We start from the raw sequence: 17,159 nt of genomic DNA, 5'->3' as shown, positions 1-17,159 counted from the left end.
TACAGGAAGCTGTGATATTGTGAAACAACAGTCTGAAGTTCTAAAGCGAGACTTTATTTATCTGTTAAACACAGTCAGCTCTGTCAAGGCTGAGGTGTTCATCAGTGGCCCTCTTCCACCAGTCAAGAGGAGGAGATGAAGGATTCAGCTGGCTGTTTGCACTGAACAGATGGCTGTCAACTGCATATGCTGACCATTCAGTACATTTAATCAACAATTTCTACCTTTTCTGGGAGCGCAGACATCTTTTTGCAGCGCATGGAATTTGCCTGAACAAGTCAGGGGTAAAACTATTTACCTCGAACCTGTTTTTCTCCCTGCATCACCCGTCTGTGCCTACTGTCAAGGACAAGATACAAGAGGAGTCTAAACACAAGATAACCACACAGCATCGCCATGGAGACCTTACGGGAAGGATACCCCCGCCTAACGACAGCCAAAAGGAGGAGTCTCCAACCTCATCATCAGAGACCGCCTCCGATCTCCCACTTTCCACACCCTTCCCAGACGCGGAGTCTTTACCTCCCTCCCCAGCACCTACTAAAAGTCCATACTTTGGACTGCAAAGTATGGACTTCCTAGACGAGGAGTCTTTACCTCCCTCCCCAGCACCTACTTCTATTTCGGGTCCATACTTTGGATCGCAATCCTCTCTCACACTCTCCCCATCCTCCCCCCACCTGGAGTTCACTGACCACATGGAAAAGCTGGTCATTGCTGGAACCAAACACACTCCTCTCCCCACTCCTCAACGGTACCACAATTGATATCTTCTGGGTCCAGGCTACAAGGCTTATGACACCAATGACTCTCTCCAGGAAAAGTCGGGGCCCTGTTTGCAGCTAGCTGTTTCAATTCCTGTCCTGCAAGTTTATAGAAAAAGAAAGGTGAGGCTGCGAAGAAACAATAGTAAACATGCTAACTTATCAAACTTAGCATACATTCCTCGTCAGCCTGTCCAAATAAATTGGGCAAAGAAAGCTTTAACCACATTAAACCTAGCTTTATTAAATGTCAGGTCTCTGTCAGGAAAAACATTTTTAATCAATGATTTTATTGTTAGGCACAAACTGGACATTTTGTTTTTAACTGAAACTTTGTTAAATCAAGATAACAGTGCAGCTGTTCTTATTGAATCAACACCTCACAACTTCAGTTTCATGAGCGAAACAAGAGCGCATAAGAAAGGAGGTGGAGTTGCTGTTTTATTTAATGATTCTCTTCAATGCAAGCAGATGCCCTTTGGTCATTTTAGTTCTTTTGAATATGTGGCTCTTAATTCCTCTCAAGCTTTATTCCTAAACATTTACAGACCACCTAAATACTGTGCAACCTTCTTTGATGAGTTTACTGAACTGCTGTCTGTAATCTGTATTGATTTTGACTGTGTTGTTATTGTTGGTGATTTTAATATCCATGTTGATAATCCCCAGGACAGAGAGTCTATAGAACTATGTGGTGTCCTTGATAACTATGATCTGACTCAGCATGTGACAGGACCCACCCACAACAGGGGGTACACTCTGGACCTAATCATCACCAAAGGTGTAAACATTTCCAAGGTTGCTGTGACTGATGTTGCACTCTCTGACCATTTCTGTGTTTTCTTTGAGAGTGCAATCTCCTTGCACACAAATGTCCAAACCAAGGTTGTGACAAAGCGTTACATCTCTGAAAACACCAGTGAACTATTTATTCAGAAGTTCTCCTCCACACCAGCCCTCTCTTGTCTCTCAGTCAATGAGCTTGTAGATGGCTTCAATTCTAAAGTTAAAAATATTATTGATGCCATTGCACCCACTAAAGTGAAGGTTGTCTCGGGTAAGCAAAGATCTCCTTGGAGAAATGCTACGCTGGTCAAAATAGAGAAACGAGAGTGTCGGAAAGCTGAGCGCAGGTGACGAAAAACTAATGTCCAGGTTCACTGTGACATCTATAAAGAGAGACTTCGCAATTATAATTTGGAACTTAGAAATGCAAGGCAGTCATTCTTCTCTGACATTATAACCAAAATCAAAAGTGACCCATGGTTCAAACAACAGCCATCTCTGTCATGTAGCAATATGGTTTTCATATATCCCTAATGAGATTTGGTATCACGCCACATGACATGTAATCATTGACAGTTTAATTAAGGGCTAATATATTGGCAACTAAATTGACAGAGGTAATAGCCTGTTAATACCCTGGTAATAAGCCTTGTTACAATATTGGGGATTCATTCGGTTACCAGACAAAGATGAGGCACAAACAGGAGGGTTATAATGGGGAAAGACATCTCAGTAATGCCATTGTAAAACTAAGCATCATCTATTATGATTATTCGGGAAATATTTATATATAAATATTTCATAATAAAAAGAAATTATAATATTTTATAATAATAAAATATAATTATAATTATATAATATATTATATAATTTTATAATATTAAATTTATAATTATATTATATAATATATTATATAATTTTATATATATTATAATTATAATAATTGTAATTATAATATATTATATATTATATAATTTTATAATATTACATTTTATAATATTTTTTATAAATATTTTTTATAAATATTTATATATAAATATTATATATATATTTATAGTATTCGGGAAATATTTTCTCAAAATATATTGGGGTAATATCAGTGAAATACCGTCATAGTTACAAGAAAACAACAGTCAAAATGCTCCTTCAAATGTTGTTATTTCGTACTTGGAAACACAGATGGTGGTTTTGTCATAAAAACCAAGAATCAGGGCTGGAAAATACAAAACATCTGTATCTTCCAGATATGCTGAGGATGCTGTCCTGTTGTTTCCCTATTGTTAACAAGTTCATGCTGAGATATGTCTTTCCCTGCTGGGTTGGTCTTCCTGTTATTCTCATGTTACTATGATATTCTCTTTATTATCAGCACTATATTAACCAGGTTATTGCCTCTGTTATTACCATTGTATAGCCCCACTATTACCCTGTTGTTCCCAAGATATTATCACTTTATTATCATGTGATCTCTGGTAAAAAGTTCTACCTGATATTATATTTAGACAGCCGTGTGTGTGTGTTTGTGTGTATTTGTATTACTCCCCATGTGTACGGCTCAGAGCTGTTGGCTCAACACATGAGACAAACCATTGTGAGTGTGAACAGGGCTCAATAGCAGTGCAGGGGATTAGCATTAGAATGGTGTGCGAGTGCTGGAAGGCCAGTACTTGGTTTCTGTCACTGCAGCTCATGCTCTCTCCCCTCAGCCCTCCGCTCCTCCACACACTCCGCTCTGTGAGCTCCGTCAGTGGCGCCTCTCTCCCACTGCTCGTCATCTTCCTCACCTCGACCCTCCTTGTTCTTGTCTCCCCGCTGGCAGAAGCAGGTGCCAACATGGAGAATCACCTCACCTTCCTGTACTTCGCATATGGCAGCAACCTGCTGAAGGAGCGGCTCCAGCTCAAGAACCCGTCTGCTAAGGTCCACTGCGTGGCCAGGCTGAAGGTACGGCCTGATATCAGGCGCATCAATGTTCTGTCCCACGTGAGCTGTGCATACTTATGACCTTTTTTCTCCTTTTCAGGACTATAGATTGGTGTTTGGGAACTACAAAGGCCTTGCCAGTGACCGGTGGCACGGAGGTGTGGCCACCATAGAGCACAGCCCGAAGGGCGAGGTGTGGGGTGTGGTGTGGAGGATGAGCATGTCTGATCTGGAGTCTCTAGACAGGTAAAGTTCTCACTTATTAATTCCTTTAATGGCCTCCCCTGGATCGCTGTTCCTGTGAAACTGACCTCGACCACGACCACTTGTGTGTTTTCATTTGTGTGCATGTGTTCTCAGCCAAGAGAATGTGACATTAGGTGCGTACACTCCCGTGGAGCTGTCAGTGAAGACGAAAGAGCAGGAGCTCAACTGTCGTACCTACATAATGAACAGCTGTGTGTACGCCCCACCATCGCCACAGTACCTGAAGGTAAGACCTCTTTCTCTGCATGCATGCTTGTGGGCTCGGAGCCCTTACATCTAATGGAGGAGGGATTCTTTCTGGCATTTCACACACAGACAAAATAGAACACAGATCATAAGATGATAAATGCAAAAGTGCAGTTTAAAAACTGTGCATGTCTTGTGAATGCCAAACAAATTCTTCAACCCTGAGAATTTCATCATTCCTAACATTCTAGATCAGGGATTCCCAAAGTGGGGTGCGCGCACCCCTGGGGGTGCGCGAGCTGCCTCTAGGGGGTGCGCGAGAGGAAAAGTGTAATGGCGGTGCAGTCCTGTCTCCTAAAAATTACGTTCCCCCAAAACTAAAATGCATTCTCAATTACGTTTTACCACGAACGTATTTTCTCCCTGATTACGTTTGTGTTTGACGTACAAATACGTTTCTCATCAACATATCTTTGCTGTACTTTAGTCTTTATTATTTTTCTGTCATCTGCCTCGCCTCTACCCCGCCACCCACAAGTTATTGACCCGCGGCCTGTTCCGAGGGCTGACAGACCTGACGATCGGGCGCCTCGCGGCGGGGACGGCTGGAGACCTCGCGTCCCGGCGCCAACGAGTGAGCGCCCGCCACTCGGAACCATAACACCAAGTCCCGGATTTCACCCGGGGGACATTCTGGAGGTATTGTGACCGGGTGATGTGCCTCGTTGCTGGGGAGGTATGAGCCGAGAGTGGCGGGGTGTTATGGAGGTATATATTACAACTCGGTGTTGTTCCCGTGCGTGGATGAGCGCATTTCTGCCGGAGACAGGCGGCGTGTTGTGGTCGTATTCTGACCGCGTAATAGGGAGAAGGAGAGGGAAAAATGTTAAAGAGATGGTGGAATGTATGATTGGAGAGAGAGAAGCGAAAAAGTTGGACGTGATCCCGCGTCCAACAACACTGTCGCGCGCATCGATGCTTTGTCCGAAGACATCCTGGCTACATTGGTCGGTCGCGTGAAGAAGAGTGAGTTTTACTCTCTGCAAGTAGACGAGCCTACAGATGTGGCCAATCTGGCCAATCGTCCGTTACCTTCGTAACGTTACGTCCGTTACCTTTTCGAAGGCACGGTGCAGGAAGAGTTTTTGTGTTTTTTATCTTGTAAACAAACGCCACGCGCGAGCAAACTGTTCTCTCATTCGTCCGATTTATATGCGGCTCTGTTGCTTTTTTTTTTTTAAGGTGTGTGTGGGGGGGGGGGGGGTTGGGGGTGCGTGAACCCGGTCGGGATGTAGAAGGGGGTGCGTGGCCTAAAAAGTTTGGGAACCGCTGTTCTAGATGATAAGTGTGATGGGAAAATATGTCAGTCTACTGTTTTAGGGTTAAGAAATGTGAGTTTTAGAAGAGCAGGCACTAAACCTTGTGTCTTCTAAATGAGTCTCGTAAATTTCGGATCCAGGGGTCTTGTGATCTGTTATCTTGGTATCTGTTTTCCTGTGCATTATTTGTCTTCAAAGCATGACCCTCTTTAGGTATTTATGATGGGTGATGGTTCACCGGTTTATTCCGTCTCTGCAATACTGTGACTTAACTCTTTGACCAGTTAACAGTGACATCAAAGGAAGCATCTGATGTCTCCATAAATATTGTGGGACAAACTGATAACAAAGGGATTCGTAAACCGGCCATAAAGCGCCTTCAGGGTATCGTAAAGACAGGACACTATGCTTCAAAGGAAAACATCTGCCTTGACTGGTTTCCTTCTTTTTGTTTATTCTTGTTTGCGAACCAAGATAACAGCATGCTGACTGAGGATAAATGTCCACGCATTTGACTATGTTATTCAGAGCACCTCTCGCAGATGACGGTGATGTGTCTGTGAGACTGTGTTCTCTTTGCTTGCAAGCAAATAAATTGACTATTACAACTTTGATCGTTCATCCAGACTCTGTTTCATTTGACATTGATTTGTTAACACTTTAACACTCTTCTCCCGACTATTCATAGAAATATTCCACAACAATTTGGCGTTGTCGGCAGGATTCGCTGACTGTCTATCAGAGCTCCAGAGGGACTGACCGGAGGAGAAGGCCTCTCCAGGAATCCACAACTGAAGTTTCCTGTCTCATACCTCATTAGCCGAGAGAGAGAGAGCCGGCAGACCCGAGGGAGTTTCTGATTGACGGCACGCGAATCCAACGAAAAAGAATTAATTTCTACAAACGGGTAAGAAAGTTAAAATTCCAATTGTAAAAGTAATGGTAAAAGTATACTAAGGTCATATGATTTAACAGACACAGATGAATGGTCAAGTAGTCATTTTTTATTTTTTATTATTTGGGTAACAATTGTTTTTGACGTTCGTGGTTTCGTTTTACATGTGGTTCATTTAAACTCCTTTTTTTCATTTTCTGGCATCTCACTATTTGCACGCTTTTACGTAGAAGACAGGATTGTGTTATACGGTGATAGTAGACACAGATCGCTTGACTACAATTGGTTTGTTGTAAGACCGTGGTTAAAATTACGTGAATTCTATACTGATAGAATAAGAATCGTGATAAATAACTAACGTGAACTTCAAATAACATTTGAAATAAGAATCGTGGTTTTCCACAACATAACGTGAATTTCAAATAAAGTTTGAAATAAGAATCGTGGTTTTCCACAACATAACGTGAATTTCAAATAAAGTTTGAAATAAGAATCGTGGTTTTCCACAACATAACGTGAATTTCAAACAAGTTTGAAATAAGAATCGTGGTTTTCCACAACATAACGTGAATTTCAAACGAGGTTTTTTGCAAAAAGTTTTCCTTCGAGAGAATAAACATACGCTGTATGGTGACGACTGTATTGTAAAGGTAACGTTAACGTATCCACGCCTGAAAGATGGGTGGTAAAGATAGTAAGAGCGCGGAGCCCTCGGGTCCGATAGTGGATGTGATGAGACAGAAATATGGAAACTGGTGTTTAGAATGCCTCACGTGCTGGTCAAAGGAGTTTGGTTTTCCTGAAAACGGCTGATTGAGCGCCGCTAAGCTCAAAATGTTAAGAGGGGATTTCGAAGGTAAATTGAAACAGATTAAATGTACGAAGAAAGACCGAGTCAAAGACTTAGAAATAAAACTGAAACATTTGGGAATGATAAAAGTCATAGAATGAGTCTGAGCAGCCCGATGCCAAGGTCTTACCTCCGATAATGAATAAATGTGGGACAAGGACAATCAGACTGCCAAATAATTGGAAGAATGAACAAAATTGGGATTCCCTGAAAGAGGCAGTTTTAGCCGACGATTAAATTTGATAAACTCAAAACGTGCTTGGAGCAGAGAAAGAGGTGAAGCAGATACAAATAAGTTGATGTCCAAGAGGAAACGAAAATAGGTGTAACTGTTTAAAATAGACAGAGAGGCATATGAGCAGAGAGAGAGAGGAATGCAGGGGTGAGACACACACACACACACACACACACACACACAGACACCATGCTCGCTCCAGCAGCTGAAAGAGGGGTCACACACACACACACACACACACACACACCCACAGAGGCACGCACACACAGAAACACAGAGATCTAAGAATTGTATCTCTACATGAGACAACGTTGTCTAACATTTACTGCTGAACTTTCGGCAGCTGTTTTGTTTTGTTTGTTTTGTTGATTTTTAGTCCTTGGTCCTGATCTGGGGATTCCGCTTCCTGCTGTATGCTCCCCAGCCACAAACAACTTGAACGACACCCACCACTCAACACGTCGAGGATGAAGAAGACGAACGAGACTCGTCAAAATCTACAGGTACCATGTCAGAAAATATCTGCGGCATTCAAACCTGCAGTGAGTGCATACGACAATGGTGAAAACTGGCCGTATAAACATGCGGTGACAGCTCTGACTGAACTTTGTAAGAAGGCTTTCCGCCATCCATAAGCCTGGAGAACATCACACAAGAGAGTTGTGTGACATGCAGCATGCTGAACATGAGGATCAGTTCAACAACGGACAACAGAGAAGTTTCGTCAGCACAGATGCAAGCATGCCCAGCTGATAATGTATCAGCGCATGAGAGGAAGCTGAAAGAGACTTTGAGACTTTGACACACACCAACTGAAGACTTTGTGTGCCATAAATGTGGCAGCTTGAACATTGAGGAACAGATGCTCACGCTCCATGAACAAGGAGTGGTGGGAGGGCTCGACAATCAGCCATCAGGGGGTGCAGCAGGGACCGGAGTGAGACCAGAGCTGGACCAACGACCCGCACACAAATACAACACAGAGGGTGAGTTAACTTTAGATTCTTTAGATGACAAACTTGTACATTTAGTACACACATTAGGAACTAGACAAACACCACTCACACCCACATATGTATTCGAATGAGATTGAAGGATTTAGAAAGTCACAGCAAGTCACGTTAACTGTTAAGAAAAAAAAAAAAAAAAAGAGAAAATGTTTAGACTGTCACATGCAGGCTGATTCACTTCACTGCACAGCACATGGGTTACATGAACGAGATGAAAGGTTAGTGGAAGTATGATTTAGAGAAGTGGAAATGATATAATGGTATAATAAGAGTTTGTTGGACAAAAAAGTACTGCTGCTGTCTGTTTCTCTGTGTCCCACACAATCTGAGTTTGTAAAGGGGGAGGATTCCACATGTTTCCACATGTTTCCACATGGTACAAGCCCAGGACTGGTGTGAAGGACATGTCTGACTGGCAGCAAGTCAGACTCAATTCACTGACTTCAGCAATATAGAGGATCCTGGTAATGTACAGAAACAAAGGTGACTTACACAAATCAATTTTATCAGTAAAAAGAGTCATTCAACTTATGTTTGATAAAACACACACACACATCTGTCAACATGACTGAGCGGTCTCAAATGAGAGGCTATTGAAAGTATTACACCTGTTTTTGAGTTTTTATTGAAGGCTGTATAATAATGGAGTGTGATGATTCACCAGTGTGCACACTAAAATTTACCGGTAAAGAAAATTCATGATCTGAGGGAACCAATTGAGTGACGATTTGGCTAACATTTGTAAGCAGGTTTGGTGCAGCCGCGAGCACCTCACATTTCTAATCCACACACCATTATGTCACTCATCCCTCCAGACTTATTTCGTCGTCGACTTGGCCACTGCATATTTTATTTTATTTTATTTGATTTTATTTTATTTTATTTGATTTTATTTTTCCTGTACCTGTGCACAAGGACTGTCATTTTTTATTTTTCTTTCTCATAAAGGAAGAGTCTCTACCTGGACCCAGGTGTCCTTAGGGTTATTCAGAAAGATTAGATTAGATTAGGACAACTTTATTAATCCCCAGTGGGGAAACTGTTTTGCCACCCAAAAGCCCTGGTATATTTTAACAAAGCTGTGTGAGACAATCTGGTTAATTTACACTTACCAAATGGTTCAGCCTTTTTACAATATGTTGATGATATCATGATTTGCAGGCCAAAGAAGAAGCATGTAAATTAGAATAATTTAGATTTACAGTTGTCCTATTTAGGTTTTGGCTCAAGCCTAACCGTCCAAATTGCAATTTGCTCTCGATAAAGTTTCATATCTGGGACATGTGATCACAGCAGAGGACAAAAACCCTCCCTCCCAAAATATTACAGGCAATTCAAAGTGTGCCTAAACTATAAACTAAGAAACGAATGATGAGCTTCTTAGGAATGACGTCATAGTATAGAAAGTGGATCCCAAACTAGTCAGAAAGAGAGGTACTCCTCTCTTCCATGATTCATGGTAATATCTTTATGCGCAAGACGAACTGACCCAGACTGATTACTTAACTGCTGTTTTTAATGACATAGAGGACGCATTACTATCAGCTCCGACACTTGGACTATCTGAACTTGACACACTGGTCATACAATACGTTGACCTGAGAGACGGTTACATGACATTAGTTTAGACTTAGGAACATGGGGGAAGACAAAGGCCTGGTTACTTTACTAGGTTAGACCTCACAGCACAGGACCTCCTCTGTCTGCATGCTGTTGCACGTGATATTGCGACATGTTTCCTTATGCTGTTTTTTACAGATTAGAGCAAATGAATACAATAGATTTGCCTAACACTACTTTGAAACGATGTATTACCCTTAATCCTAACACTTTTTTCTCCTCCTCCAGCAGATGGAAGGCTGATTAACTATGTAGTTTCTCTTCAACAGGTCTGCATACAGAGAGCTGACCTCACCGACACTCCCACTAACGCTTTTGATCCCATTTCAACAGGAAATGCTGAAGCTGATGTTGTGAAGGCGATTTATTTTTTTTCTTTTAGGTTCGGTGTGTCTACGGAAATATTTCTCACTTATGATATTCAATTGTTATAACATTATGTATGGCTTAGCTTAGATAGATTGCTATGTGGTCTCTTCCATTGTTACGCTAAATTAGGTTACAGCCGAGCTTATCGTACTCATGGAAGCCTGCAAACTCGCAGAGGGTACCACTGTGACTATTCACACTGGCTGCAGATATGATTTTGCCGCATTATGGAAACACAGACAGTTTTCTAAAATCTGACGGTAAACCTTGTTTGCCTAAACATTATTTCTCTCACTACGCTGAGTTGACTCATGGGTTAGACCATGTGTCAAAAGGGGGGATGTTAAATGTTAAGCATTAAATGAAACACTTAAGACCAAGTTAGCAAAATGTTGTGCTGACACAGGTCTGCCTTGGACAAAAGCTTTGGTTTTCCTCCCCATGTGGGCACGGAAGCACCGAGAGCACCACTTCAACCACCTTATGCGAACACATGAAATGTAAACATATTGTGCACAATTGTCGTTTGCTCTATCTAACATAAGACAACAGGTAGCAGCTGCACTCCAGAGACCAACTGAAGGACCTCTCCATAAGCTGCAGCCTGGTGATTTCGAGGTGGTGAAAGACTTCAGAAGGAAGTCCATTCCAGGTCCTCCTCGTCACTCAGACGGCTGTCAAAGTAGCTGAGATGGCAACTTGGGTTCACGCGTCACATTGCAAAAAGGTTCCAGATCCAGGAGAAGCTTCAGGTGAGCGAGCACCTACACCAAGTGTCAGCCAACCGGCACCACCGAGGGACGAGAGACGGACGACGGTGCCATCGACAGATGAGATGCAGTGATTCACGGACGGGATCACGACGGGCAGTTAGCCGACAGACACGTGCGTGTTCTGTGTTAACTGTCTACAACTCGACGTGGATGCCACGCAAGGAAGACGGCTGGAAGAGCCCCTCTCGACACGTGTTTATGCCAACAAACACAAGAAAAGAAGAACGGTCAGGCTTCTAAAGGACGAAAAACTTTTTATGATAACAGTGTCTCTGACAGTTTTGTGGAAACCTCACGGTGTCAACACAAGCAAAACTGCTCACACAAAGCAGTTGCTCGAGGGAATTCCATACAAACTGGTGGCTGTTGCACTCAAGACAGTTTTTGATTTCTATCTTTTTATTCTTTTGTGTTAATTGAATTATATTGCCTGCTACATTCATGGGATCTTTTATCTCACAAGAACAGTTTTTCTTCAGTTCTCTCAAGTGATGTATTTTCAAATCATACTTTTGGGTAATACTTCTGTTGTTGTTGAATTGTCCTTATAACATATTTTTACTATATTGTGTGATTACTATGTAATCAAAGAGTGGAATGTGATGGGAAAATATGTCAGTCTACTGTTTTAGGGTTAAGAAATGTGAGTTTTAGAAGAGCAGGCACTAAACCTTGTGTTTTCTAAATGATTCTCGTAAGTTTCGGATCCAGGGGTCTTGTTGTTATGTTATCTTGGTATCTGTTTTCCTGTGCATTATTTGTCTTCAGAGCATGACCCTCTTTAGGTATTTATGATGGGTGATGGTTCACCGGTTTATTCCGTCTCTGCAATACTGTGACTTAACTCTTTGACCAGTTAACAGTGACATCAAAGGAAGCATCTGATGTCTCCATAAATATTGTGGGACAAACTGATAACAAAGGGATTCGTAAACCGGCCATAAAGCGCCTTCAGGGTATCGTAAAGACAGGACACTATGCTTCAAAGGAAAACATCTGCCTTGACTGGTTTCCTTCTTCTGTTTATTCTTGTTTGCGAGCCAAGATAACAGCATGCTGACTGAGGATAAATGTCCATGCATTTGACTATGTTATTCAGAGCACCTCTAACAGATGACGCTGATGTGTCTGTGAGACTGTGTTCTCTTTGCTTGCAAGCAAATAAATTGACTATTACAACTTTGATCGTTCATCCAGACTCTGTTTCATTTGACATTGATTTGTTAACACTTTAACACTCTTCTCCCGACTATTCATAGAAATATTCCACAACACAAGTTTTCTGAAAACATAAATTACTGTGTCTTTTTGCTGTAGCACTATTGCCCAAGAAAAATAGCTCCCGGGGACAATAAAACTCAACTGATGCAAATATATTGTATCATGTCAAAAAGACCAAAGCCCTCTGGGGAAGAGGAGGAAAAACAGGGAAAGCACAGAGGTAACGTGATGTTAGCAGTTACCGTTGCTACTGGCTTATTTTGGCCAATAGCAACATTTGGTTTTTAATAAATTATGTGGCAGCCGGAGGGGCAACCCCAGAGGGGTAGTGATAGAGGGACGATATGGCCTGACATGGAGGCGGAGCCCCCATGTCAGGGAAGGGAAAAGAGCGCCAAACCACCATCAGCCCAACAAGCAACACCTGAGGAGGAGAGACGAGGGAGCGACCACACCCTATCAGAGGAGGAGGAGGGGACTACAAAAGGGCCCAGGAAACAGGAAACCGGGAGAGAGTAGGAGTAGAAGAGGAAGAAGAAGAAGAAGAAGAAGTAGCCTAATCAGCGAAACCCTTGGAGAAGACTGCCTTACCCCTGGATCACCCGGGAACGTCTGACTACCCGCCCGGCTCACGACCCCTGCCTGTACGACTACCCGCCCGGCTCACGACCCCTGCCTGTACGACTACCCTGCTCCTGCCCGCGCCCTGGACCGTCTGAGGAATACCCGTTGGGCACCGAACCGTGGAATTGGACACCGACCATCCCTCTGGAAAGCGGACATTGTGTTATTGAGTGTCTATCCTACCTCTTTCCACTCTCTACCTTCAGTAAAAACCTCACTTGAACCGTTTATCTGCCGACTGGTTGTGTTTATTGGTCAGTGTTGTCGTGAAACCCCCTGTCCACCCCGGGGGCTGTCACAACTTGGTGGAGAATGTGGGCACAACCCGGTTCTGGCAACGCTGACCGATAGACCAACCGACCCAGTAAGCATGGCCACCCCGGTGCCATTTCAAGAGCTGCTAGCGGGGCTAATCGCTAGCAACCAAGAAACCCAAAAGCGCCACGAACAAGCCATGCAATTACAAATGCAAATCCTCCAATCCCAGCAGCAACAACAATACCAACAGCAAATACAAATGGAGAAATATATGGAATTGCAAACAGAACGCGCGGATGCCATGCAAAGCGAAATCAAGGGCATGTTACAAAACCAACAGGAGCAACATACCGTGGAGAAAGCCAATCCAGCGCGCGTCATTCTCAAACAAACGGCAGCTGACGATGTTGAAGTTTTTTTTCAAATATTCCAGACAACGGCACTCCGCGAAAAATGGCCAGAAGATCACTGGGCAGAGTTAATAGCCCCCTTTTTGATCAATGAAACGCAAGTAACGTATCAGGACTTAGAGCGCGCTGGAAAAGTTGACTTCCTGGTTTTGAAAGCGGAAGCGTTACAGCGATGCGGGGTCACGCTGTTCTTAAAGGCCCAACGATTTCATGAATGGTCATATGACGCCTCACTTTCTCCGCGAGCCCAGATGCATGAGATCAAAAGGATTACGATGGCCTGGCTACACGCAGAGCCAACAGAGGTGTCGCCCACCGATCGCGTGGTCATGGACAAATACATCAGATCACTCCCGTATGAGGCAAAAAAAATTGGCAGGCCAGAGAAACCCCCGCAACATCGAGGACCTGGTGGAAATAATGGAGGGTTACCAAGCAGCACAAGCTTTAGTGCGTGGGGGAAGAAACCAGAAATTAGAGGGGCCCACCTGCAAAGAAAAAATTAAAACTGAGGAAAATAAATATGTGTCTCCCTCCTTCCCCCCAGGCTTTCCCCGACGTCGGCCGGCGTTTGGACAGGAAGAGAGGAGGTGCTACAACTGCGGCGAGATCGGGCACATCGCCTGGGAATGCCCTCACCGCCAGGACGCACCCATGCCCACGGCCAGTGAGGGGAGTCGCCCATGCGGCTTGATTACAGGATGCTGGGCCACTCACGAGGACCACATGCCCCTCACCCCTGTCAAAGTCAACGGCCGCGACGCCTCAGCGATGGTGGACTCCGGGAGCGCCATTACATTGGTGAGACCCACGTATGCTCAGTACCCGCTCCTAACAGGCACCCGAGCGGTCACGTGCATCCATGGGGAGACCCGCGAATACCCCACCACCGCCCTAGAGATCTACACGACGAGGGGTAGATACATCGGCACTGCAGGAGTCGTGGAAGGACTCCCCGTAGAGGTGCTCGTCGGCCGAGACCTGCCCGTGTTCCAGGAGCTTTGGCGCAGCCTGGTGGTGAAACAAGGTACGACCCCTCCCCGAAAGTACAAAAAGAAAGCCATCTGTGGGCTGGGGGAGGAGATCTCCACCTCTCCCCTATCGGAAGGAGTCGCCAGTGCCGTGGCCCGGGCGTTGGTGGAGGCCACCCAACCCAACCCCGATGACGTCTATGCCACAGCCATCGAGAACGACGGACCCTCCAGCCCCAGTGAGCCCGAAGGAGAGGCGCCGCCCATCCCCGAGGAAGCAGATACCCCCTCCCTCGACGAAGAGGAGCTGGCCGGGCTGTTTCCCCAGGACCCGGAGGAGCCCATCTTACCCGGGCCCCTCACAGGGAGGTTTGGGACGGCCCAGTTGGAGGACCCCAACCTAGCCAACGCCCTTCGGCAGGTGGCCGCCGTAGACGGACGACCACTGGACGGGGTAAGAGACCTCCCTCCCACACATTTCTCCATATATAACGGGCTCCTATACCAGGTAGTAATGAGGGACGGGGCCCCCCTCAGGTTGTTACTGGTGCCACGTCCTTTTATACCCTCGGTCCTACAGTTAGCCCACTCCCATCTCCTAGGTGCCCATCTAGGAGTGGAGAAAACCCTGGAAAGGGTGAGGGCCAGGTTCCACTGGCCCGGAATAAAAAAGGCCGTAGAAGATTACTGCCGGAGCTGCCCCGAATGTCAACAAGTGGCCCCACAACCCCATCACAGAAACCCGCTGGTGCCCCTGCCGATCATCACCGTCCCCTTCAGCAGGATCGGGATGGACCTAGTGGGGCCACTACCCAAGACCACCAGGGGACACAGGTACATCCTGGTTATTGTTGATTACGCCACCCGGTATCCCGAAGCCATCCCCCTACGCTCCATGGCCACCAAGGGCATAGCAAGGGAGCTTGTGATGTTGTTTTCCAGGGTCGGAATACCGGAGGAGATTCTCACCGACCAAGGGACCCCGTTCATGTCTAGGATCATGAAGGACCTGTGTGGCCTGCTGAAGGTGACACAACTGAGGACGTCGGTGTATCACCCCCAAACGGACGGCCTAGTAGAGAGATTCAACCAGACACTGAAAAAAATGCTGAAAAAGACCATGGACCAGGACGGTAAGAATTGGGACCAACTGCTGCCATTCCTTATGTTCTCCATCAGAGAGGTGCCCCAGGCGTCTACAGGATTCTCGCCCTTCGAGCTCCTGTACGGTCGACGACCCCGGGGACTACTCGACCTGGCCAAGGAAGCCTGGGAACACCAACCCTCCCCCTACCGCACCATGGTGGACCACGTCGAGGAGATGAGGGTGAGGATGGCATCACTCTGGCCCATAGTCCGAGAACACATGGCCGAGGCACAGGCGGCCCAAGCCCGCGTGTACAACCGGGGAACACAACCCCGAGTGTTTAACCCAGGGGATCGGGTGTTGGTCCTGGTGCCCACGGCGGAATGTAAGTTTTTAGCCCGATGGAGGGGACCTTATGAAGTTATGGAAAGATTGGGGCCGGTAAACTACCGAGTCAGGCAACCAGGTCGAAGGCACCCGACGAAGATTTATCATGTCAACCTTCTCAAGAAATGGGTGAGTAGGGATGCCATGCTCTGTTTCGCTCTCTCTACACCCCCAGGAAAAACGGAGCCAGTCGAGGTACCCGTGGGAGAAGAGTTGACCCCCCGGCAGAAGCAGGACGTCCGGGAAATGGTGGATCGGTTCCGAGACGTGTTCTCCCCGGACCCCGGATACACCACACTGGTGCAACACCGGATAATCACCGAGCCCGGGAAGAAGGTAAAACTAAGGCCGTACCGCATCCCCGAAGCCCGCCGGGGGGCGATAGAGAGAGAGGTACAGAGTATGCTGGAGGCAGACATCATCGAACCCTCGACTAGCGAGTGGTGCAGCCCTATAGTGTTGGTTCCGAAACCAGATGGCTCAGTCAGATTCTGCAATGATTTTAGACAGCTCAACGCCATCTCAAAATTTGATGCCTACCCGATGCCCAGGGTGGACGAAATGATAGAGCGCATCGGGAGGGCCAGATACATAACCACCCTCGACTTGACTAAAGGCTACTGGCAAGTGGCAGTGGCCCCCGAAGACAGGGAAAAAACGGCCTTCACTACTCCCATGGGCCTGTACCACTATAAGAGGCTGCCGTTCGGTCTCCACGGAGCCCCCCCCACGTACCAGAGACTGATGGACCAGGTACTTCGTCCCCATCGAGAATACGCGGCAGCCTATCTGGACGACATCGTCGTACACGGGGAGGAATGGGGGGCTCACCTCCAAAGACTGGAAGCAGTCCTGAAAGCTCTGCGAGGGGCGGGGCTGACAGCCAACCCCAAGAAATGTCGCCTCGGCCTCCGGGAAGCTGACTACCTGGGGTACACCATCGGCCGCGGCTGCGTCAAGCCCCAGGTAGGGAAAGTCGAGGCGATCCGGGAGTGGCCCCGCCCCCGCACAAAGAAACAGGTACGAGCATTCATTGGGCTAGCTAGCTACTACCGACGTTTTGTTCCCCAGTTCTCTGCCCTTGCAGCGCCCCTGACGGACCTAACCAAAAACCGGCTGCCAGATCGGATCGTCTGGACGGCAGAGACCGAGGACGCCTTCGAGAAGCTGAAGGAAGCACTTTGTTCCGAACCAGTGCTGGTGA

The 17,159-nt window shown here is 46.0% G+C and overlaps 2 protein-coding genes across 2 annotated transcripts; both read left to right on the top strand.

Moving 5' to 3' along the window:
• Positions 1-3,383: 3,383 nt before the first annotated feature.
• Positions 3,384-4,020, top strand: LOC306782119 (gamma-glutamylcyclotransferase-like; the record flags this gene model as incomplete). The annotated part of the gene is made up of 3 exons (XM_079275314.1): positions 3,384-3,494; positions 3,574-3,719; positions 3,834-4,020. The coding sequence occupies 3 exons, from the start codon at positions 3,384-3,386 to the stop codon at positions 4,018-4,020; spliced, it is 444 nt and encodes a 147-aa protein (XP_079131440.1).
• Positions 4,021-12,380: 8,360 nt separating this feature from the next.
• LOC306782118 (uncharacterized protein) lies at positions 12,381-15,230 on the top strand (the record flags this gene model as incomplete). Its single annotated transcript, XM_079275313.1, has 3 exons — positions 12,381-12,438; positions 14,058-14,935; positions 15,084-15,230. The coding sequence occupies 3 exons, from the start codon at positions 12,381-12,383 to the stop codon at positions 15,093-15,095; spliced, it is 948 nt and encodes a 315-aa protein (XP_079131439.1). The 3' UTR covers positions 15,096-15,230.
• Between the last annotated feature and the right edge of the window lie 1,929 nt (positions 15,231-17,159).

The sequence above is a fragment of the Melanostigma gelatinosum genome, assembly GCF_949748355.1.
Source record: "Melanostigma gelatinosum genome assembly, chromosome: 9".
In the NCBI taxonomy this organism is placed as follows: Eukaryota; Metazoa; Chordata; class Actinopteri; order Perciformes; family Zoarcidae; genus Melanostigma; species Melanostigma gelatinosum.
This window is presented reverse-complemented; position numbering and strand designations above follow the sequence as displayed.